Source organism: Macaca thibetana, chromosome 17, assembly GCF_024542745.1.
Source record: "Macaca thibetana thibetana isolate TM-01 chromosome 17, ASM2454274v1, whole genome shotgun sequence".
Classification (NCBI taxonomy): domain Eukaryota; kingdom Metazoa; phylum Chordata; class Mammalia; order Primates; family Cercopithecidae; genus Macaca; species Macaca thibetana.
This window is the reverse complement of record NC_065594.1, coordinates 14,496,780-14,521,102: the sequence shown is the minus strand read 5'-3', so window position 1 is coordinate 14,521,102 and position 24,323 is coordinate 14,496,780. Positions and strand designations below refer to the sequence as shown.

Here is a 24,323-nt window from a genome sequence, read left to right as displayed (position 1 = left end):
CGGGAACTTTGAAAAAATGCATGAGTCCAGAAGAAGGGACATAGGAACAGCCTAAGGGAATAAACCATGATAATTCGTCCAAATTATGAAACTTTCCAGGTTCAACATGTTCATCTAAAAATAATGAAAGCCGTTGTTTAGAAAAGTATGATAAAGCTATTGGGTTTTTAAACTGATTGACAGGGGTTCTCAAACTTTTTCAATTCATGGCACCCTTAGTATCTCCATAATTTTTCATAGTGCTCCTTGGCCAAGAGAAATATCTTACAATTGTGTTTATTAAGTAGTTAGCTCTAAACAACTCAATAAATATTTAACATCTCAACAACTGAGTAGCTGTTTGAAAACACAATACTCATAAACTTAAAGAGAAATATTTATATTTCATTCTTAAATAACCACATTTACTAATGGGGTGTGTATGTCTGTTGGACACTGCACAACTTCTGAAACCTTGGAATCAGATCTGACACCATCACATTCATTTCCTGTTCCACACTGATTTTTCATGTGGCTCTTGTTTTTGAAAACAGTAGCCACCAAACACCAGTTTCTCAGAGGTGTCACTGAAAAAAATGCAGCCCTATCTAATCATTCTAAGTTGAAACTTGGAACTAACTCGAGCAAATACTTTGTGTGGTATCTGACAAATGTTGCTGTTTTTCCCTAAAAAATTAACAAAGGCCCTGCAGTACCCCTGGGAATTCACTGTGATATCTCAGAACGCCTTGGTGTTCAGTTTGGGAACAGACTTAAGGCTATTTCTGTTACTCATGGATTATTAACATGAGTATTCACATGGAATCTTAATAGGCATTGTCTTGTACATAGCACAAAAGATTATCAAAATATCTCTTGCAGAGTATCTCTTGCGAAGATATTTTCCGCATTTTATGGTAGATAAGAGTGCCATTCTGCTTGAGTAGTGTTATTCATTCTTTCAACCAATATTTATTGAATTCCTAGTAAGTGTGAGGCTTGCGTATTGTTACCCAGTTAAGTGACAGGTTTAAGCCTAGATGCAGGGTCTCCCCATTGCCACTTGGTACTTCTAAGGATGTATATCTAGGGAAGTATATAAAACTGAGTCTGTAAGAATATTATTAGGAAACTAATAATTAGTTGAGCTTTTGGGGGGAAAACAAACCAAGGACAACAAAATGATGTTTAAAGATAGAATGGCATTATGAATTACAGAGAGACCAAAACTACTGAACCGCTCTTTTGTTTTCAGTTTTCTTATAGAGAATGATCTTCCAGCTGGGCATGGTGGCTCTTGCCTGTAATCCCAGCACTTTGGGAGGCTGAAGTGGGTGGATTGCTTGAGTCCAGGAGTTCGAGACCAGCCTGGACAACATGGTGAAACCCCGTCTCTACAAAAAATACAAAAATTAGCTGGGTGTGGTGGCATATGTCTGTATTCCCAGCTACTTGGGAAGCTGAGGTGGGAGGATCTGCTGAGTCTGGGGACATCAAGGCTGTGGTGAGCTGACATCATGCCACTGCACTCCAGCCTGGGTGACATAGTGAGACCTTGTCTCAAAAAAAAAAAAAAAAAAAAAAAAAAAAAAAGAATGATCTTCCAAATGTCAAAAAGAGACCAAATGTGGTTAAAGGGGAAACAATACTCATAATAGGTAAGAAATATAGTAAAAGAGCTTCTGATTGTTTTAAATGAATTCCGGTCCAGACAAGTCAAAGAATACTGAGGGAAATTATACATGCCATATAGAAACCTCTATTAGTAATCTTTCAGGAATCATTGAGAAATATGCCAGAAGACAGGAGATTACTCTTAAAAAGGAAAAAGTTAGACCCATTCGTAAGTTCTTAATGTCAATTCCTGAGTAAATTCTTAAATTGATGACTAAACAAATAGTATGTAAGCACTTGGGAAAGGAAGTAATGATTATTATGAGTCAGCTTAGATTCAATAAGAACAAGTCTTGCAGAACTAACCTCATTTTCTTTGATAGATGAAATGCATTTTTCTTTGACCTGTATTTTATATAAGTGCTTCATTATCTACTAATATCTTAGTTTAATCTTGTCGTTCTACTAGCAAATATCTTGAGCATGTGTATACATGTCAGAGAATTGGTCTTACACTGTAAGCTTAAAGAGAATAGATTAAGTTGCAATACAACGTAACCCTAGCTGAATAGCACTTTAAACGCACTGCTGCAATTAGGCACTGTGTTAGGTTCTGTAGATCAAAGGATAAATCAAACACAGTCCCTGTCTTTCAAATGTCTGTAGCCTATTTAAGGGAGGATAGACAAAGATTAGTTTTCCTTTCCATCCATACAGTGCTGTGCAACAATTCTCAAGGACATAACAATCTATGTGGTAGACACTGTGGTATCTACCTAAAGCCAATCTCCCTTTGTTCCTCATCCACAGAAATCTTCTTTTGTTCATGTAAGAGCTGGCAAAGAAGGCCGGGCGCAGTGGCTCACGCCTGTAATCCCAGCACTTTGGGAGGCTGAGGCGGGCGGATCACGAGGTCAGGAGATCAAGACCACCCTGGCTAACACGGTGAAACCCCGTCTCTACTAAAAATACAAAAAAATTAGCCAGGTGTGGTGGTGACGGCGCCTGTAGTCCCAGCTACTCAGGAGGCTGAGGCAGGAGAATGGCGTGAACCTGGGAGGCAGGGCTTGCAGTGAGCCGAGATCGTGCCACTGCACTCCAGACTGGGCCACAGAGCGAGACTCCGTCTCCCTCCACTCCCCCTCAATAAAAAAAACACAAAAAAAACAAGAGCTGGCAAAGAATCAGTGGCATCTTTTCCCATAAAACCTAGGGAATGACTGGGCTAAGCCAACGGAACTCACACCTCTCTGGCGGTGATTGTTTTAGGAATGGGAAGGTGACTGTATTCTGGCCAAAGGGACTTGAGATAAAGATTGCTCTAGGCTTCTGAGAAATACATTCCTTCCTAAAACAGAGAAGCTTGAAGAGAAATCCTTTGTGTCTTTTTCCTACTGTAATGCAGTTGTGTGAAGATGTAGTAGCTGGAGAAGCAGTGGTGATTTTGCCAATACAAAGCCAATAGAGTTCTGACATCACTGAACCTCTGAACCAATACCGGCAGCACCTTAACTCCAGATCTTTTATATTAAACACACACACACACCAAAATACCCCTATTGTTTAAGTCATTTTCAGTCAGGTATTCAGTTATTTGGAGCCAAAAACAGACAAACTGATATCAGCAATATGAATAACTACTGATTACGTTTTCTACTTACATTAGTATCTTTTAATAATATAAGATTTCAAAATGATTCTTCTAAAATACCAAGATGAAAATCTAGGAAATGTGGTTACCAGTATACCATAATTAATGACTATTACACTTAATAAACTCTAAGGGTTTTATTGCTTTAATGAAGAAGCATTTATACATGGCATTTATAAAAACATTTATATGCTATTACATAGCAATTAATCATTTATGATCTTGAGGCTTTTGCTGTTTCCTGTAAGATTTTAACAAGCAAGAATGTCTTAACTATATGCTAGCTATGATATGCAATCAAGTTTTTTACTTTCTTATTTATATGTATTAAATAAAAATCTGCCCTAACCATTCTGTCATTCTCAAAATAGCTATTTTCATAATCTCTATCCCTACAAATAACCTTCAGAGAAAGAAAATTCTTTGGTCTCTGAAATAATTACAATGTTATAACCACATTTACATTGCTGTAATATTGAGATTGAAATATGTTAACAAGCCATAGATAATATGTAATATGATATAATTACCTGGCTTGTGGCAAACCATAGCTGGTCCCTACTCCAACCCGAGGCAAGCTATAGACAACTTTTTTTACTGTTGCTTGATCAGGGAAATTAAACATAACTGAGGCTGTGGTAAGAAGAAAAAAACAGGGTTTAGAAAACCACAGGAAAGTTAGCCATCAATTTTACAAGTCATCTTCAAGTGCCTATCATGATTTATTTGTAAAGGTAATGGATCTTCATGAAAAATCAGCTTTCAGTATAACTTTATCCATGAGAAACAAATGGGTTCACATTTCAAACAAATTCATTCTTTTTTATTTTTTAAAAAGAATTTATGTTTGTTTAAGCTAGAGCGTATCAGAAATACAGTGGGAAAAATCAAGACATTATCATACCATGTAAATGAATAATACGTAAATATGAGCACATTTTCTTTCAAAATATTTAAGGGGACTTACTTCGGTTTGCCATAAATACTTCCAAAGCAGTGTTTTGTAGAAGGTAACGTCTTGAAAATACAGCTCGTATCTCGCTGAACATCCATTTTCCGTGAAGTCCCTCAGTGTATGCAAGAACCTAAAATAAACAGTTTAAAGGGAAGTGTCAATCAATAAAATATGGATTTCAGATCTTCTCTGACAGTATCTTAGTAAAAGTCAGAAAACTAGAAATGAATTCACTGTCTGTCACAACGCTGTCAATAATTTGATACTGTGTATTTGCAAAATTTCTGCCTTTCTAAATTGTCTCAGTTGGGTCTTGAGGAAAAGAAGGAGTAGAAAAACATATTCAAAGAGACTCTGTGACTTAAAACCAAAAATATATGATCACTTTTCGTTCTTGTATATAATTAATTGGACCAGGTGACCACCTGTGAGACATATATTGTTGGTTCTTTCCACTATCCTTTCTCCCCTTTCTTCCTTGCTTAATGGCAGCCCAGCTACCCCCAAAGTGTCCATATGGTCCACCCCAGGCAAAGGATCATGATTGGTTTAATCCAGGGGTCAGCAAACTTTTCTGTAAAAGGCTGGAGAGTAAATATATTCAGTCTTTGCAGGCTATACGGTCTCAGTTGCAACTACTCAGTTTTGCCATTGTAACATGAAAGGAGCCATAGACAATGTGTAAATAAAGGGGTATGGAGGTGTTCCAACAAAATTTTATTTACAACAAGTATGAGCTGAATTTGGCCCCCAGGACAGAGTTTCGCTGACCCATGGTCTAAGCCAATCATGACAATGTTATTCCCTGCTTCCCCACATTCCCTTGTAACTTTGTGGAAGGACATTAGGCCAAGCACTGGTTAATGAGATCAAAACCAAAAGCAGTTGAGGATGTTTGAGAAAAGCTGATGAAATGAGTCATAGGTAGCTGGCATACCACTTTGCCCTTCCTGCTTGAATGGAGATGTGATAGCTGAAACTGTAGCAGCAATTGTGTAACTATGAGAGGAAGGCCAAGGTTGGCTCTAATACTGAGCTACTGAAACAATCACAGCAACTATCCATATCTGGACTTCTGGTTACCATGTATATAATCTATATTTGATTAAGCTACTGTCCTCAAATCTACAACAAGCACATTCCTTCCTGATACACCAATGTGTATTAACAATTCATAGGGACTTTTCTGCTTGCTTTGGTATACTCTACTGCACTTATATTTGCTTTGGTGGAAATGAAAACAGTTACTGAGTTTTACATATATTATATTCATTTTACATATATTATATTCATATATACATTTGAAAACAAGTTATGAAGTTTCTTTTTACATTTCCTTTCTCTAGGAAATATAATAAAATATATAAGTGTATAATATTTTGGTCTTTATTTTTCGAAAATCCCATTTTGTAACCCTTAATTCAGTTTTTATCTTTCTCTAGACATTGAAAGGTTTTTGGAGGCAGTCAGATGTCTATTTAAATCCTGAAACATTTTGGAGCCATTCAGACTCCTACTTAACTCTCAGCTCTGCTATTTACCAACTACAGTATTTTGAAAAACAATTATTTGACTCCATCTGGTTTTCGTCATCTGAAAAACAGTGATAGTGATGCCTGGGAATGGTTAAGTTTAAGCAGAGACAAAGAATATACAGTATATGACCCTGGCTATTAAGTTCCATTGATGAATTGATATCTCCTTGTTGTTGAGCATCAGGTGACAATTGGTTTTTGGTTTCTAAATGCAAAACAACTTCTTGTATATTTCACAAAAGGGTTATAGTGATTTGCCACAATTTATACTTATACATTGTTAGTTGGCTATAATGGTTTCCATATTTGATTTTCATAGACCAGTATGATTTTTAAAAAGGAAAGGGATAGTGACACAGGATTAACTCTTTTTTTTTTTTTTTTGTCAAGTAGGAAACATTTTAAGACAAAACAGCTACAACAACAAAATCTATCTTCAAATATAATCATTATTTCACTAAGGTGCTAAAAATATTATGGCCATTTGAAAACCCAAACAGTAAAGTGAATATAATATCAGAAAAAATGATAGGTCTTCCCATGAAAGTTGTGTTGGCACCCTTATACCAATAGCGTTATGTCAGAAAGGTACCTGTATCTATATTTCTAGGTCCAGATATATCGATATCTCACATGTGTATATACACACATAGTCATATTTTGACCTATTTTTTCCTTCTGGAGCTATGGTGCAATGACAATTTGACCAAGCTTTTCTTTCCATTAAGGATGTTATCAGTTTTTATGTTAGTTATAGCAAGCAGGTAGCTCCAAAAAGCATGTTAGTTTGACTCCTTAAGTGCATCATGTAAAACTGTATTTTATAAACTGTGCCAATTATTCATTTATGGCCTTCCATGTGCAAATTCACCCTTAATCCCTTGCTCTGTGAAAATGAACCTGTGTCTTTAAAATACTTTTCCTTTGCTACCTGGCATAGCATTAAACTTTGTCAGGAAAGGGCACTGAAGAGAGCGCACAGGAGGAAGGGTTTTTTCTTCTCTGTTCTGGTGTGCTCACTTGGCAGGCGCCTGTTCTCCAGCACTTGGCTCCTGGGACGCATGATGCTCCCAGCACCCAGTGACCAGCAGTTTCCTCAGTACTTCCCTCACCCTGAGCCGTTTTGTAGCAGAGTGCTTCTGTTGGGACACCTCCCATAAATGGCTTCATCAATTCCCTCTTTTTTTACTTTTGAGACAGAGTCTCACTCTGTTACCCAGACTGGAGTTCAATGGCATGATCTTGGCTCACTGAAATCTCCACCTCCTGGGTTCAAGCGATTCTCCTGCCTCAGCCTCTTAAGTAGCTGGAATTACAGGCACGCACCACTACCACTCAGCTTATTTTTGTACCTTTAGTAGAGACGGGGTTTCACACCATGTTGGCCAGGCTGGTGTCGAACTCCTAACCTCAAATGATCCACCTGACTCGGCCTCCCAAAGTGCTGGGATTACAGGTGTGAGCCACCATGCCTGGCCAATATTCTTTAGAGTTATCTTTATTTCTTACTAGCCAGTCCCTTGTTACTCAATCTCCTGGCATAACTTATATTATAATTATATTATACTTTTCCTGTCTAAATTGCCCTCTGATTCCTCTCCCCTGACTGGATCCCAGCTAATACACAAACTCAGTTTTCCTATCATTCTCTTAGCTACAGCCTGGGACCATAATGGTCCTAGGGACCCACTGCAGCAAGCAAAAAGGAACCTAAGATCAGTAAAGCTTAAACACAAAGAGGACAGGGAGAGAGAACAAAATTAAAAGAAAATGATTTTGCTAGTAGCTTCTAAATGGCTTAGGAAGCAAACTCTGAAAGACAGATCCAAAGGTCCAAAGCTATTTTGAACAATGGCAGCATCATTTAAATAAGTGTACAGCCCTTACCAAAGGGGACATGGGAAGAAAAATTATTTTTATATACGCTCTTATATGCTTTTCAAAAAATCTGCCTAATTACTTTACAATAACCCATGTTATATTTGAGCATCTGAAATCCTAAAAGGGCTGATGAAAGACAATGTTCTGAGCCAGACACAATTCCCTGCTAGGAAAAGCCAACAGAGCCTAGGGCCATTTTCTTTTCTTTTCTTTTTTTAATAGCAAACCACCTCCTGCTTTCCCTGCTTGTTTCCTTCAAGATTGATCACGGAGTAAGATTATCCTAAAATTTGTTTATTTAAAAAGAGTTTCGTTCCATAATACATTTTTATTTAAAACATTTTTAGATCTACTCCTCTCAGCTGCCTTTTCTGACACGCAATTTAAGAGTTATCATGTAACTCTCTCTTTTTTTTTTTTTTTTTTGTGATGGAGTCTCATTCTGTTGGCCACGCTGGAGTGCAATGATGTCATCTCCTCTCATGCAACTTCCGCCTCCCAGGTTCAAGCGATTCTCCCACCTCAGCCTTCTGAGTAGCTGGAACTATAGGGGCGCGCCAACACAACCAGCTAATTTTTATATTTTTAGTAGAGACGAGGTTTTGCCACATTGGCCAGGATGGTCTTGAATGCCTGACCTCAAGCGATCCGCCCACCTTGGCCTCCCAAAGTGTTGGGATTACAGGCGTGAGTCACAACACCCAGCCTATCTTATCACTGTTTTAATTCTGCATATGAAAATGATTAATTTTCTTCTTTGTTTTTCATCTGTCCCCTCCCTGTGACATGGAATAGAGAATAGGACTCTCATCTATCCTATTTACTGTTCGATACACAGTGCCTAAAACAGTGTCTGGCACATATGTGCTCCATATACATTTGTTTGTTTAATAAATCACAATGGGAAACTGATAGAAATAGTACATATGGGGCAGGTTCTAAAGAAATCGTACAAAGTGCGTGCGTTTTTGACTCCTTTGTTAAACCCGAAGAAGCTCTCTCCAATGTGGCCTTCAGACTTCTCATGTTTATGTCCTAATGGTATAGTCCACCAAACACCCCTGCTGACTTTAATCAAGAACCAAAACAATAATCTAAATACAGCTGGTTTCTCTTTTTTAGTAGTTTAATTTGCACTACCATGGAACTTTCGACTGGGTTAGATCCCATTCTGAGAAGACACTACCCTTTACAAAAAAGGATTCCTCGACTCCAGAGGAGTTATGGAAGGGCTTTAGGCTAAGCAATTTTGACTTGATATTATGGACTTATGTCTCTCACATGGGAAAATGTATACTAAGGTATGTCAAAGAATATCATTTGGAACCCCTTCTTGAGCATCAGTTTGGTTTCTGGTAAACAATTTAAAACATTTTTGTAGTAACATTAGCACAGGCTGGAAAATAATGCAAAAACGAATGAATTGTTAAGATAAAACACTGCTACTCAGATAAATGTGGTTACTGTGGCTTCCTTGGACTATATCCCAAGGCTCCATTACCCTGTTCTGCTCACAGGCACTGGGAAAGTCCTGAAGCTTAGCAGGAAGGTGGCAGAGTGAGATTTGAGGTACAGCATTAGGAAAGCATGTGGCGGGTACAGTGGAATGCTGTGGGATGGGGGCAGAATGACTGGAGGGGATGCTACTTCAGGCAAATGATGAGTTAATCAATCTGTATACATCTCATAAATGTAAAGGAATATCAATCACAGTCAATTAAATACTGAGTTTATGGTACATTTCTATAGAAATCTGGGCATCAAGCCCAGGTCTGAAATACGGCCTGATACTATAAAATTGTCTTTTTTATTTATACCTTTACTGGTTACATAATTTTCTATAAGTTTAAGGACATTCTATAATAATTCTTTCAGTTTGTTTTTTATTATAGTCCAAGATATTTTTCTAAGTCATTTAAGTACTTTCATGTATACTTGAGGTTTATGGTTTTGTTTTCTTTCTTAAGCCAAGCTTCCCATATCATCTAGCTTGTGCCTGCCTGTTTCTTCAAATTATTTAATATACAATGAAATCTAATCAACAAATACGATCCCATCCAGCTTCATTTTTGAGAACTGAATAAACATAATTTTTGATATATCATATAGATCATAAGCATGAATATTAAAGCATCTTGACCCCAAATCTTATGGAACTTTGTGATTTTCTTACGTGACAACTGATACTGAGCTAACTGCTTAAAATCCAAAAGAAGTGAAGGGAGAGAGTTCACGCCAGCCTCATGCCCTGAGATCTGCCCCTTTCACTTACGAATTTTAGTTCACTTATGAACTAAAGTACATAGAAGGTAAGGTACATAGAAAGTAATACAATACAAATATCACAGAAATCCCTTGTAAACCACCGACCCAAATATGTGCTTAAAACATATTATCTGATGATCACGTTGAAAAATACAAGGCTGCTGTGCACTCATGTGTATCAGACATGTATATGTTGTCAGAAACATGTAAATGACTGTCAAATCACAGATGAAAAAAGTTTTATCTTTTTTTCTTTTTAAGGAAGCTAAATATTGTGCAACCTAAAAAAGTACTTGTTTAGTGATAGCTTTGCTGATCTCAAATCATCTAATACATATATTAGCACAAGTATTACAATTTTTTTCTTTGAATACGAAAAAAAATCTAAATTTTGTTTCCAGTTGAATTTCCTGTTACAAATTGATGAAAATGCTACAGACGGCTGTGCAAACCCTTTTCAGAGTTCCTAAGGTTGTCACATTCAATCCACACTTGCAGTTTCAACAGTTTAATTAAAGGGCTTGTTGTGGTGCAATTTAAAGTCACAAATCCCTATTACTTTTATAATTTCATATAAATTTGGAATTTGTGGCAATGGCTCAGGATTATAGCAAATACATTCAAGAAGAATAGTTCAAAAGAAATTTCAGGTCTACACTGATCACCCATGCTCTTTGTAAACTGTCAGCGGAATGGAGAGGATCCCAAGGCCCTGAAGGAAAGTCCATCTACAAGGTAGGAGAGGCTTGACTTCCAAAATGACCACTTGGAAGACCATGTCTGACGGATACCTGCTGTGTGGCACATGCGGTGACGATGTGCGGAGCAGCTATGGAACACTCCCTTCCCCCCTCTCACCACACGTCTTAGTGATGCTATTTCCCTACCAAAGACGTGGAGAAACGTAAGATAGTACTGGTTCTCTTTCCATCTCCTTTTTCACATTGCCATTCTACCACTTAAAAAATAAAATAAAAAATGGTATTTCTCTGTGGTGTATTGATTGGGGTATAAGATCTGTTGAGGGGTAGGAGCATCAAATGGGATGATTCAAAATACCTGATGGAGGCATTGCAAAGTGAATGTTTCCAGTGACTGGACTAAAAAAAAAATCCTTTTGCAAGTCAGATGTTTTCCCAATTCTTTACTTTCAAAGAGAAGTTGGATCTAAATGGGCTGTCAATTGAGAGAGAATTAAAAATAACTTCTGACAATAGATCCTTACATGATTTCTAGCACACAACTTGGAAGGACTAGAAAACACTGAATAACGGCCGGGGGCGGTGGCTGAAGCCTGTAATCCCAGCACTTTGGGAGGCCGAGGCGGGCGGATCACGAGGTCAGGAGATCGAGACCATCCTGGCTAACACGGTGAAACCCCGTCTCTACTAAAAATACAAAAAAAAATTAGCCGGGCGTGGTAGCAGGCGCCTGTAGTCCCAGCTACTCGGGAGGCTGAGGCAGGAGAATGGCGTGAACCCGGGAGGCAGAGCTTGCAGTGAGCCGAGATCGCGCCACTGCACTCCCGCCTGGGCGACAGAGCGAGACTCTGTTAAAATAAAAAAAAAAAGAAAAAAAGAAGACATTGAATAACATTGTCTATAATACATCTTCGACATCCTATTTACTTATGTGAACAAGATTTTTCAATACCTCTATAAAAAAGAAAGTTATAAGTAGCTCTAATATTGATTCCTATATTGTTCTAGCAATAAATAATATTCATATGTGCATGTGTTAACTATTCATCTCATTAAGAGATGAATTTCTAATATAATTTCAGTTTTTATGCTTAATTATTTTTCAAAGTTCACAATATATGCTGTTGTATGACTGTATGCTGATAATATTTGTAACAATTTATTTCAGAATAAAAATTTTAAATACTTAGAATGTTATGGTCTTAGGAACCTAAAAACCTAAAGCTTTAATCAGTAAGGATATACACTTTTTGCAGAGTAGTATAATATAGTGATCAAAAAAGACTCACAAGCACAAATATTTTAGATTAGGTAAATCTGGGGGAAGAAATTGACAGGAAGTATGAGTTCAAAGAGAGAAATTATATAAAATGTTCATTTGAAAAAACAGCTTATTTGTATATCTTAAAACAGATGATAGTAATCAAATCACTATTCTACTTTATTTATTTTATTCTACTGGATATATCTGAAAAGTAATATAAAAATTTTATTTTCAAATAGTAATACTTAGAACATACTGGATATCACATCTTTTTAAAATATTTAAACTTATGGAAAATTTTAATTGTTAAACGTGCAATGTGGTATAGAGCTTTATAAAATTCTTTTACAAAATTGGTGAAGAAAAGTTAGAGAACAACTGCTATAGACGACTCCTACACAATAAAGAAATCTTCAAATATCTGGCAGAAGAGTTTCACTTTAGCTTTTTACTCAATTAATAATGAATACTATCATCAAAATAAAAATGTCAAGGGCAGGCACTATAGTTAGTAAAATGTAATATGGACCAAAAGATTGATCAAAGAACCAAATCACTCCATAAAACTTATATGGAAAATAATTAATCCTGATGAAAACAATTCAGTAATATAAAACTGAAAATGGGAAAAGTTGGAAATGGCTTAACTGTGAGGCAAACAAAAATGATCAAGAAATGAAGCTGGAAAAATGAAGGTTTCCAGAAAATACACCCTCAATGAAAATTAAACAATGCTGCTATAACGGTTATTATAAACACAGCTATTATAAAAACAGCCATTATTGGTACATGGACATATGGGTATACAGTGGGGGGGTCAAAACATCCTACAGTTGGGGGAAATATAGGCAGCCCATCCATGGAGAACTTTTGATTTAATAATCTTGACTTTTTCTCTAATTCATCAATTTATAGACCTGCTTATCTTAGACTTAAGGCTTCCCCTGGGTCTTTCTCTTTTACTAGCTGTGAGACCTCAGGCAAGTTCGTTAATTTTTGATGTTTTGGTTTTCTTATCTAAAGATGGTGAAAAATAATGGTACCTAACTTCATGGGGTCATTGTGAGATTGAATGAGATATTAACAGTTCTTTTCAAAAAATGCTCAGCACAGTGCCTGGCACACAGGAAATGCTTAACAAATGTTAGCCTACTACTGCAATTACTCCCTACCTTTTTGTGCATGGGTACAGACACACACACACACACACACACACACACACACACACACACACACACCCCATGCAGACCTCTGGTTCTAATCTTTGTTGATGACATCACCAAAACAGATGTAGAAAATCTGGACCACAGCATATAACCTTTTACTGAACTAAAAGCCACATTTATTGTTTCTTTAGTGGTAGTTTGTGTCCTAGACATTACTGGAATCATAGTACTCAACTCTTAACTACGAAGCCCAGCTATTGGGGACACGAGCTACCAGTCTCATTATTAGTAGTGATAAACTGTAAGAAGGCTTCTTCTTTTATAAACAGCCCATAACTAGGTCAGCTCTTTTCTACCAAGTGTTCTCATGGTTTATCAATTTTATTTCTCTTCAGTTACTTTCATTTCACAAATATTTATCAACTGACCATTTTGAACCAATGGTGAACAGGAGAAGCAGAGTCCCTGATTTCTAGGAGTTCACAGTTTGGTGGAAAATCACAAGTAATGGGAAAAGGCAGGGGAGTGGGGAAAAAGGAAGTACCAAGCAGAAGGAACAACACATATGTAAACATGTATGTAAAGATACATAAACACAGTCCTGGGTGGGGGGCAATGGACCCAGACTGTGTGCGCATATATTGTAAGAAGCACAGAGGTGAAAAATAAAATTAGAACAAAAAGGGTGAGTGGGCAGCAGGATGTGGGGCTAGATCTCACAACTCACATTAGAGTTTGGACTCTGGTCTGAGAATAATGGAGAGTCGCTACAAGATTTTTAACAAAGCAAGAGGTGAGACAATGAAACTGGCACTTTAGAAATCACTGCTGTGGCTGCAAGGTAGACACTATTTGTGCTACAGAAGTGCAATACTGTTCCAGATCTATGTAAATGGTATTTTATACTCATTGGTTAAGAACCAGGAACTACTCAAAAGAGTATTATTTGTATTTCTCCAATAGCATCTCTTACATTGGGGCAGGTCCTTTTAAATTGATCTATCTTATTACATACATCCTCTAAAAAATGAACTTAATGAGGGTAGAGACTGAGTTGTATTCTATTTTTGTATTCCTTATAGAACTTGCACAGAGAAGGAACTCAATTTTTGTTGAGTAAAATATTTTAAAATTAAATTTACAAACAAACTGAGTTGCAGCTGGAGTCCTCTGTGTCTACTTCACCTTCAAACACATACTCTTAAATCATGGCAAAACTCTCAAAACTAAAAATGATACCGGCACAGTTGCTTCATTTTTGTCCTACTCATCAATGTTCTCATGTGTAAATACTGTATCTTTGGCTGTGTTTCCTCATTTTCTCAAATTTGGCATACTCTAAAATCTTTCCTTTTTCTCTCTGCTATTATTTTACAAAGGGATGAGGTGGGAAGACCAGAACTCTATATTACTGAAAATAAATGAATTTCTAGTTTCCAGTATTTCGTTTCTATACTGAAAACATTAACTTCTCTTTGTATTATTCTGCATACTGCTAATTTTTAAACTAGTTATATTTGTATGTCTTCTCTCTATAGACTTATTGATTTTCTTCTATTTCAGATCATTTGGAGTTCTGGGTTAGAGGTTTTTGTTTTAACTAATTTTGTAATAGGGTCTGATTTTACAAATATTATGAATTGTCAAGACACATTATTTTCTCTTTTTAAAGATATTTCATATTACAATTTTAGATACAGCCAGAATGAAACAAGATTACAGGGTAGAGTTGCAGTAATCATTGTTGCAATAGTCAAATATGACTTAATTAAAAACATTTTTTCCCTAGTTAACATTTCTTTATGCTAACCTGAAGAAAACTACATATATTACAAATGCTAGTGCACTTTTTGATTTTAATCCATTACAGCTTTGAACATTTTTTAAAAATTTGCATCCTAATGTCATGGAAATCAAAATCATAGTACAATGTATGCCTATGAAGCATATATACTATGGTACGTAGTAGGTATTTTAAAAGTGGCAAATGTTACTATTAATAGTAGTATAAAATTCCCTATTTAGCAAAAATGTGCATTCTTCCTAGCTCTTAAATTCTAACAATCGTGAACACTTTTCAGCTCCCCAGTGTGCCATGTTCTGTCACACTCCTGTGCCCCTGCAAATGATATTTCTTCTGACTGGCAGATTCCTTCTGATTTTGTTCTTCTGATTAACTTCTATATGACTAATGATTAAGCTAGGAGACCCTGCTGCTCCTACTGGGAACCCTGTACCCACCTTTTTATAATATTTACCAAACTATAATTGTTGGTTGACTTCTTGGTGTCTCCCACTAACCTACCGACTCACAGAGGGCAGGAATTCTGTGTATCTCTGCATTCTTCATACTTAGCACAGAGCCTAGCACATAGCAGTGATTTAACACACTAATGAATTATGAATACTTTTCTTGATTTTTATTTAGTAATAAACATGTGCAGAAAAGTTATTAATCTACATGGTCTATAATGATCAAAACCAGCCATATTAAAATATTCCAGAGTGATTTCCAGTTTGTTACGGACTGGACAGAACATGGGTGATGCCCTCTTTGGAAAAGCTCCTTTGTACCATGTTTATTACCAATGATGCCACCACCCTGGATTGAACCAGGATGAGTACTAACATTAAAAGTACACGTTGAGCATCTCTAATCTGGAAACACAAAACCCAAAATGTTCAAAAATCAGAAACTTTTTGAATGCTAACATGAGGACACAGGTAGAAAATTCCACGTCTGACCTCACGTGACAGGTCACAGTCATAACGCAAGTATGCGACGCACTGTTTATTCAGTGCCTCACGGTGGTTACTGTACAACGTCTTACCTTCTAATCAAAACCCATGGTAGGTAGAGACTAAAGCCCGCGTCGTCTGTTGTTGCTGCTGTTTAACAGCTGATCCAGGTATTCTGTGATGTTACTGTGCTGCTTAGTTACACTGAACACATTGTTTTTACACGGTGTTAATAGTGTGTCATATTTTTTTTACTGTTATGTGCTTACATATGAATAAGTGTAAGAAAATGATTGCTTATCAGTAGCATATAAATTCAGTTTCAAGAATGATAATGATGCCAAATAACCACAGACTGTCCACATGGGTGGTTGAGGTAGTGACACCTTTGCTTTCTGATATAGTTCAACGCACAAACTTTGTTCCATGCACAAAAGTATTTAAGATATATTGTATACAATTACCTTCAGGCTACATGTATAAGGTATATATGAAACATAAACAAATTTCATTTTCAGACCTGGGTCCCATCCCCAAGATGTCTCATTATATATAGATACAAAATGTGAAAAAATTCAAAATTTGGAACACTTCTGATCCCAAGCATTTGCGACAAGGGATACTCCACCTGTGGTTATCTAAGTAGGGTAACTACAGTCTGTGGTTATGAAAACCATCAGAGCCATGCTATCATGAATTTAGCTGGCTGGTCCAATCAGAGGATCTCTCTTAAGATTTGAATTCAAGATATTCAGAGACAGCCCGAACAGGACAGTGGGAAGAAGCCAGAACACAGTGAGAAAGCAGTCAGCAGAAATCATAAGGCAGCAGGAGTTCCGAGGAAGCAGAGCCAACAACAAAAGAGATGGGTTGGGGTTAGTGGTGCACGCAACAGGTCTCCTGCTCCAGATGAATCAGGTTCCACTTTGCCCTTGAGGTCAAGCCACACTGGCCTTTGTTCAGTCCCTTGCTACATACCATGTTGTTTGCTGTCACAGAGCCAATGCACATATTCTTCCCTCTCCGGAAATATCCTCCCGTTTGCCGAGTTCACTGCTACTCATCTTCGAGGTCTCTTTTTGCTTCTATTTTTGCACTGACCTCCCTAGCTAGGTAAAAATCACCCTATCTTATGCTCTCATAGCACCTATATGAGACAAGTTCTCTTCACAGCACTTACGACAAATGTAATTTTGCAAATTCATTGTATAACTTCATTTTTTAATGTAATCTCCTCCACTAGACTATAAGCTTTTTGACCTTTTTTTTCTTCTCATTACTGTATCTCTAGTACTTAGCACATTGCCTGGTATGTTGTAGAAATTCAGTAAAAAAATCTGTTGAATGACTGAATTAAAGGGTATATATAGACTCTGATTTCTGATTTTGTTCTTCTGATTAACTTCTACTAATGATTCAGCTAGGAGACCCTGTATATATACACAGTTATTCTGTAGTAGCAGAAGTATAAACAGAGTAATTGGTGCTATGTCAATGAGTGTCTATCTATGATTGAGGGAGACAGAAAAAAGTGGTTTATTGGAGCTGAAAAAAAAATTCCAGTTTTTCAGAAGTCCTAATCAAAATTTACCATTTGTACTTTACTATGCTTTCTTAAAAGAAACTCTACAGTAGACACTACTGCTTACTTATTCGGAAACCATTCCACTCCTCCTACCCCCACCCCACCTCCCTGCCCCGTTTCCCTGATTGACACAACTCTGATCATATTCAGGTATTGACTTCTCTTACATCACTTCCGAGCCAGGACACACTGACCCCGTGGCCAGTTCCAGGGGTATATAAGATTTAGAAAAGTTTCCACGTGCTGTGAGGGAGCCAGTGGAAGAGATGCTCTCTCATTCCTTTGAATGTTTCTGAGCTTATGTTGATTTTTTTGAAGTGTTGAAGCCACATTGCTATCAGTATAAGAATTAGGATAAACCAAGGATCACTGAGTAAAGACAGGCAATGCACTTGGGTTCTTGACAGCATCCATGACTAGCTGAATCAACCTTGGAGACCACCAGAATCCAGGACTGACTGTCTGTCTGTCTGTCTGTCTATCTATCTATCTATCTATCTATCTACCTACCTACCTATGATCTATTTATCTATTTTTAATGAAGCCAGTTTAGAGTGTCTGTTATTTGCAGCTGATGATTTTCTGATATAAAGTGTTATTATCAGACGTTAGTTTCATGTCTCTGTTCTTTAAAGAAGGAAAAAAACATGACCAATACCCACATATACAGGAACTCTCTGTATTAGCTGTTCAACTTTCTGTAAACTTAAACTGTTCTAAAAAAATAAAGTCTATTGGAATTAAAAAAAATGCAGATATCAAACATTTCCACACTTTATGTTCTAGAATAACTTCTCCCCCTTGTCTACCCAGTAAATTTCTACGATGTATTAAAAACTTACTGCTCATAAAAGCATTTATTCAAAAAATATTGACCATTTATCAAGTATCTTCCAGGTAGGCAGTAGGCTCATCGGGGACCAGAAAGAAAAGATGAATGTGAATTCTTTTTCAGGTTTTAAATACTTTTCTTTTTCAGTGACAATTAGCAACTGAAAGCTATCATAAAACATGAGTTCAGGGTTAGTGAAGCATATTTTCACTTGAAAACCCGAGTGCCCCTGGGTATTCACAGGTGCTTGCTTCGGGGTCATGAGAATTGATTTTTCTTTGTCTTAAAGCTAGAGCTCCCTCAGCATCACTGTCTCCTGAAGAGAAGTGGTAGAATGAAACATAACCTCACGCAAGGAAATTTGCATTTTGGAAGTCCTTTTGATTGGGTCTATTTTAATGTGTATCTACCTAATATAGTATGAATGTTACCCTTGCCACATTCCCTCATCCTACCAGTATGCAGCAACAAGTATGTACTTTACTAGCACTTAGTTTTGTAGACTAAAGTAATTTTTTATATATCTGTATGCCATGCTGTAGTAGAAAGAACTTGGACTTCGATGATGACACACAGACTCTAAAGTCTGTGTAACTTCAGGAAAGTTTCCCAGTATACTTGAGACACAATTTCCCTTATATAAAATGGGAACAATTACATCTACTTTGCAGGGTTGCTGTGAGTATTAAATGAAGTAACAAAGCAAGTATCAAGTGGAGAGGTGAGCAGAAAGGCTGTGCTACATAGATGTGTTGAACAAATGAATTCACAATCCTCCCCACCCAGACCTTAGTGAACCCTCAGTCAGCAGTGATGGGAGCAGTCTCTGCCTTGACCTCAGCCCTGATCCTTTTCAATGCACTTTATTCTCTGATCCAATCTCGGTTTTGTGTGTCACATTGCTCCAATCAGCTCTGATTATTTCCTGGAATTTGTTCTTACATACTACTTACTACAGTTTTGAGTGTTCTGTCTTCTGCATTTGAAGTTTAACATAAAAAGCAAAACAAAACAAAAAACACTTTAAAACACCTTAGTGCTTCAACTACACAATGTACCTACTCAATTTCCCATGGTAATTTTGCTTCTGTTGCCAGTTTTCTACATTAGAAAAATTCTACATTAGAGGAAAATTAGCTCTTCAAGAAATGCAACTCAGTTTAACTGTAAATAACCCAGTAAATGCCCCTTGCTGGCAAATGAGTATCTTTCACAAATATCTATAATCGGGTAAAAAGATTATTTAGAGATCATCCGACTGGCAGGCAATGAAAACAGTATTTCCAGGGTTAAATATAACCTAAAAGTTTCTTCTGCATTTCTGGAATGCCCTAGGATTATTTTTTTCTCTTCCACTGATTTTTTATTCTTTCTTTGTAAAGCTATTTGAAGCAAAATACCACTTTGCTGAAAATTTGTCTTTTATTTGTTTCATTTGAATATCATGAGCAAGTTCTCTGATCCTAGACCAAGCCTGTTGGCATAACACATCATTTGTTTATCAAACAAAAATTTAGTCAGTATGTACTAGGATCCAGATATTGTGCTAGGTGATGGGATACATTGTGAACAAGACAGAGATGGCCCCTCCTTTCATGGAGCCCAGCTTTTCTATTTGTGTCTTTATCTGTAAGATGGATAGGATGATACTATTTTACTGGGTTGTTGAAAGAATTAAATGAGCTACAGTACGTAAAGTTCTTATCTCAGGAGTTTCCACGGTAATTACAGAGGTCACGTGTCTACAGGCAAGGGCTGTCCAGAGCACTCACTGCAGAAAGGATGAACTAGAATGGGGATTTTAACTTAGCCCTCAATAGATAGCAGCTCTAATGAGGAATGTGATGCCATTGAGAGCACTGGAGGAAGGTGGTTGTAAGATTAAAACTGCATTTGCAAAGAGCACTCTGGAAGCAGTACGGAGAATGACTTGGAATGAGGCTAAACTATAAATCTGAATGAAGCCAGTAGGAAGTAGAGGAAGTCTGACTTAAGAGAGTTGCAGCAGGTAGGAAGAGGGAAGGAAGAACAGACAGTTCGGAGACAGATAGGGCTGCAGTGTTTTGTTTTGTGCTGAGGTAAAGGTATGAAAGGAGTCTCGAGGGTTTCTGACTCCAGTGGCTAGGGGTTTTCTGCCATTTCCTAGGTTTAGGATTACTGGCAGATTTACAAGTATTGTGAAAAAGATAAGAAGTTCAGTCCAGACTTTAGATATGGCAGTCACTCTGTTTGTTATCACTCATATAAACATGAACTTCCACAAAGAAAATGTGTTAACAATAAAAACGATTAACCTATCGACACCCGACAACTTTAAAGGAATGATAACCAGTGAATAAAATACAAATTAAAATATCTAGTGTTATTAAAGCTTTGTTCTCCACTGATAATATAAATAAACCTAATATTATTTTCTCCATATATAGAGGTTATTTCTGTGTTTCAATCAAAACCCCACTTTAATGTGGAATGTTTTCCCTGGTGGTCAGTATAGTGCGTGGCACACAGCAAGTACTCAATGAATGCAGCTTCGTGGAGTGCCAGTGTATGCTTCTCCAATATGCATATTTAGTAAATAAATAAAAATATATACTAGAGACATCCACATTGGCAAACTAATTTATAAAGGATGCAGCCCTTCTGGTTTAGAATTCTATATAGTAAATAGAGTGTTAATATATGTAGCTAATTATATTATAAGAAATGAGCTAGAATTTGAGGTAACAGAGCAGTTGATTTATGCTAGAGAAGAAAGATTCTTCCTGGGTATGTAGGTAAATTAAAAAAAATTCTTATCCTCAAAACAAATGACACTAATATTTAGGAGGAAATTTCATTGAGGAATGAGAAATTAATCTAGGTTGGAAGCAGTGAGAAAGGGACATATCTAAATGTGTATGTAATTTTCATAATACGCATTATAAATTGTTAACTAATATGGAAAAATAACATGCATGAGACAAACAATACTATTTAAATAATCCCGTCCCACAGACATTGAGAGGGTAACATTTTCCTTTTAAAAAAGCTCAAATAGATAAATCACAGAAAATAGTAAAAATGGCTTTTACTTGACTGAAAACATGCTTAAGTTGATTCATTGTTGGAGAAAGAACATTATATGAAAATACTATATTTTTAATCTATCAGATAGGTAAAAATCCGAAAGTTTGCTAATACTGAGTTTACTGTCAGAAAAACAAGTTCTCACTACATTGCTAGTGGGCTCACAAATAATAAAACATATCAAGAAAATTTTGGCAGCATCTATCCAAATTTTATTTCTATATACCCTTTGACCTGGTGATTTTATTTCTATGAATTTATGCTGTGAATATACTCCCAGAAAAGCAAGATGAAATGTGTACCAGATCACTCACTGCAGCATTGTTTATAATAAGTTATGCACATGACTATTTAGAATAAGAAAGTAAATCTCAACAAATTACTAGTGTCTCAGAAATTAGGTTCTATTCTTCTGAGATCTTTTAAGGTAACTTAGTAAACTGAAACCACTGCACAATTTATTGACAACTCCCATCATCCCCAAGGCCTGAAGAGTAAGGGGCCCTGATGCTGAAGATTCATTAGCTTTACAGTCAATCTACTTCTGGTACTAGAAGTATCTAGAATGATGCATAGACTCAAACTAATTTCTAATTATTGTCATATTTTACTTAACTTCTAAACATGTTTTTTTTTTTTTTTAAAAAAGAGATAATAATTTCCTTTATCATACCGTAACTAAGCTTTTTGACTGCACAATCAAAATATTTAATACTTAATTATAATTAACATTGTGATTTGATGTCATTTTTATTATTACTAGAATATTTGATGTATGTTCAACATTATATTTCAAAATATTTAAAAAGCTCTTTGAATACACGTGGAAAAATACCCCTTTACCTTCCCATTAAAAACAAATAAAGGGTTAATGGTTTCTCTGTTAAGGATTGATATGACTGTATTCAGCTGCTCTGAACCAGCTTTCCCTGAAAGGTACTTTTCATGTGATGAAGAAAAGATATTTTAATGCATTTTGAAATAAAAATTGTAGTCAATAATAAATGACGATGAATCTAAGCATTAAAATGAAATTCAATGATAAATTGAAGCTAAATACAAACTATACTTCCTTCAACTTTTTAGCTCCAAAATAGGGTCTTACAAAGCTGTATTAAAAAAGGAAGTTTAATATATAATAGCTGACAATTTCAAGCTAATCCCTACTCTACTTTCTATGTCTTTTATGAGCCGCCAAAGCAAAGTCCAACAGACAGCATAAGATGAATCTCAGGTCCAGTACAAGCTTTTCAAGCCTAATCAAATGGGTGTAAAAACATATATAAAAAGATGAAAGCGCTTTGCTTTTACATATGGCAAAATAAATCAGTGAGAAGCTGAAAAAAGAAGTGAGATGTTCCATAGGGGCAGGTTAAGTCTGATGCTAATGCTTACTTAAAATGGTGACAGTCTGGAGTAGGAAAGCCTTGCTGGGCTGCTTTAATTTCTCCCTGGAATAGCTCTCTCCCAACCTTCTGCAGCACATCAAAGTCTCTGGAGCTCAATTAAAATTGGATTATATTGAAATGCTCTATCTATGGGAACTGTGTGCTCACTAACACTTTTCTCTCAGTAATATTCCAGATGACAGTTGCCCATCCCAATTTAAACAGTTGTCATAGAGACGGGGAACTAAAGCAGTGAAAGCTAACAATACAAAGGAAAGGTAAGGGCTAGGATTTCTGTGAATGAGGAATTCGATTTTTTTCAGCAACACTACTTATTACACCAATGACAAAGCACATGAGACATAAACATTATTATATTTTGTATCTTTACATGTGAAAGGAAATATAGCTAACAGCAGCACTAAGATTATTTAGACAAATATGATCAGATGTGTTCTATATGGGCATGGTCTATCTACTAAAAATTAAGATAAAATGTTTCTCTTAATGGAAAGCAGCTATCAGCAACTATGATAGTAGAGAGACTAAGGCGAGTCTCTAAGGCACAGATGTCAACAGCTACTTTTTAATTACAGGTGCAACCCAGAAGAATAATTTCTTGGCTGAATATTTTTCTTTTCTTTCCAATACTATATTCTAAAAGTTTGAATTTGGGGTTGAGAATGATAAATCATGACTCTGTAGAAATGTATGTTTCCAATGCACTCCATTTTTGGCACATCTAGTTAGCCTTAAAGGGGCCCTATCATTGACAAAGAAGCATATTTCTAAATTTGATTTTTGAATTTATTTCTGGCTTTAATTAGCAAGTATTCTACAGTCTTCTGTAATTTCTCTTTCTGACATCAAAGCCTATGAACACAGGCAGAAAACTCTGTCAGCTTCCTAAAAGCTCAAGAATGAAGATAGCTTAAATTTCTGGCAGTTCTAAAGAGCAGTGTATTTGACAGTGTAGACTGTTAGTAATGATCCTATGTTTTCATGTAGATGGCATGTTTCTGGCACCATAAAAACTCTTAACCTTTCTTGTAATTGGCTTATCACAAGTCCCAAGGTTGTTTTTCCTCCATCGTGCAGATCACCATGGAAATAGATTAAGTATTGCTATTTTATGAAGTATTACACTATTGTTTCTTTTAAGCCCTCAGTAACGGTGGTTCTTTTTCTCTTGGGAAGACTATGTTAGGATTTTGAACAAGGCAGAGAGCACAAAGTGCAGGCCAAAGGGGAAGGAAACAAAAATGTGTCAGAAAATCTAAAAACTGCACAGATCAAAATTTGTCACGACAAGGCCCTGGTTTAAACCAACAAGAAGGGCCCCTACAGCTTGGGCTTTGACAAAGCACAGACTTTTTATTTATTTATTTATTTATTTTTAGCCCAGCTGTAGAAAACACCATCTAATGAACCTGTCTGGGGCGGCTGTCCCCATCCTGTCAGGCATGTCAGGAAATGACAAGCACTGGGGACAGGCCGCCGCCAGTCATAGACAGGCCTGCCAGCTGGAGGGTTGAGCCCCAATCTAATCACACCACCAGAAAATAACTTTCACGCTTGCAGCTTGACAGGATGGACTTGAGGAAAAAAAATTAGGATTGGAAACAATGCTTTTTGTTTCAATTACATATTATTTTTACACAGTAATTAAAAAGAATCTATGGACACACGCGATCCATGTTAC

The 24,323-nt window shown here is 36.5% G+C and overlaps 1 protein-coding gene across 6 annotated transcripts in view; it reads right to left on the bottom strand.

The window, feature by feature from the left end:
• The window catches only part of NBEA (neurobeachin), a 726,287-nt gene that overhangs the window by 133,405 nt on the left and 568,559 nt on the right, over nt 1–24,323 (bottom strand). For 5 of the 6 annotated variants that reach the window (XM_050766029.1, XM_050766031.1, XM_050766030.1 and 2 more), the window contains 2 exons: nt 4,212–4,329; nt 3,775–3,877 (listed from right to left, as the gene is read on the bottom strand). In XM_050766029.1, the coding sequence (XP_050621986.1) occupies nt 3,775–3,877; nt 4,212–4,329 (221 nt within the window). Of the gene's footprint in view, nt 1–3,774; nt 3,878–4,211; nt 4,332–24,323 lie in introns of those variants that run through there. The other variant, XM_050766035.1, reaches the window with a different exon arrangement.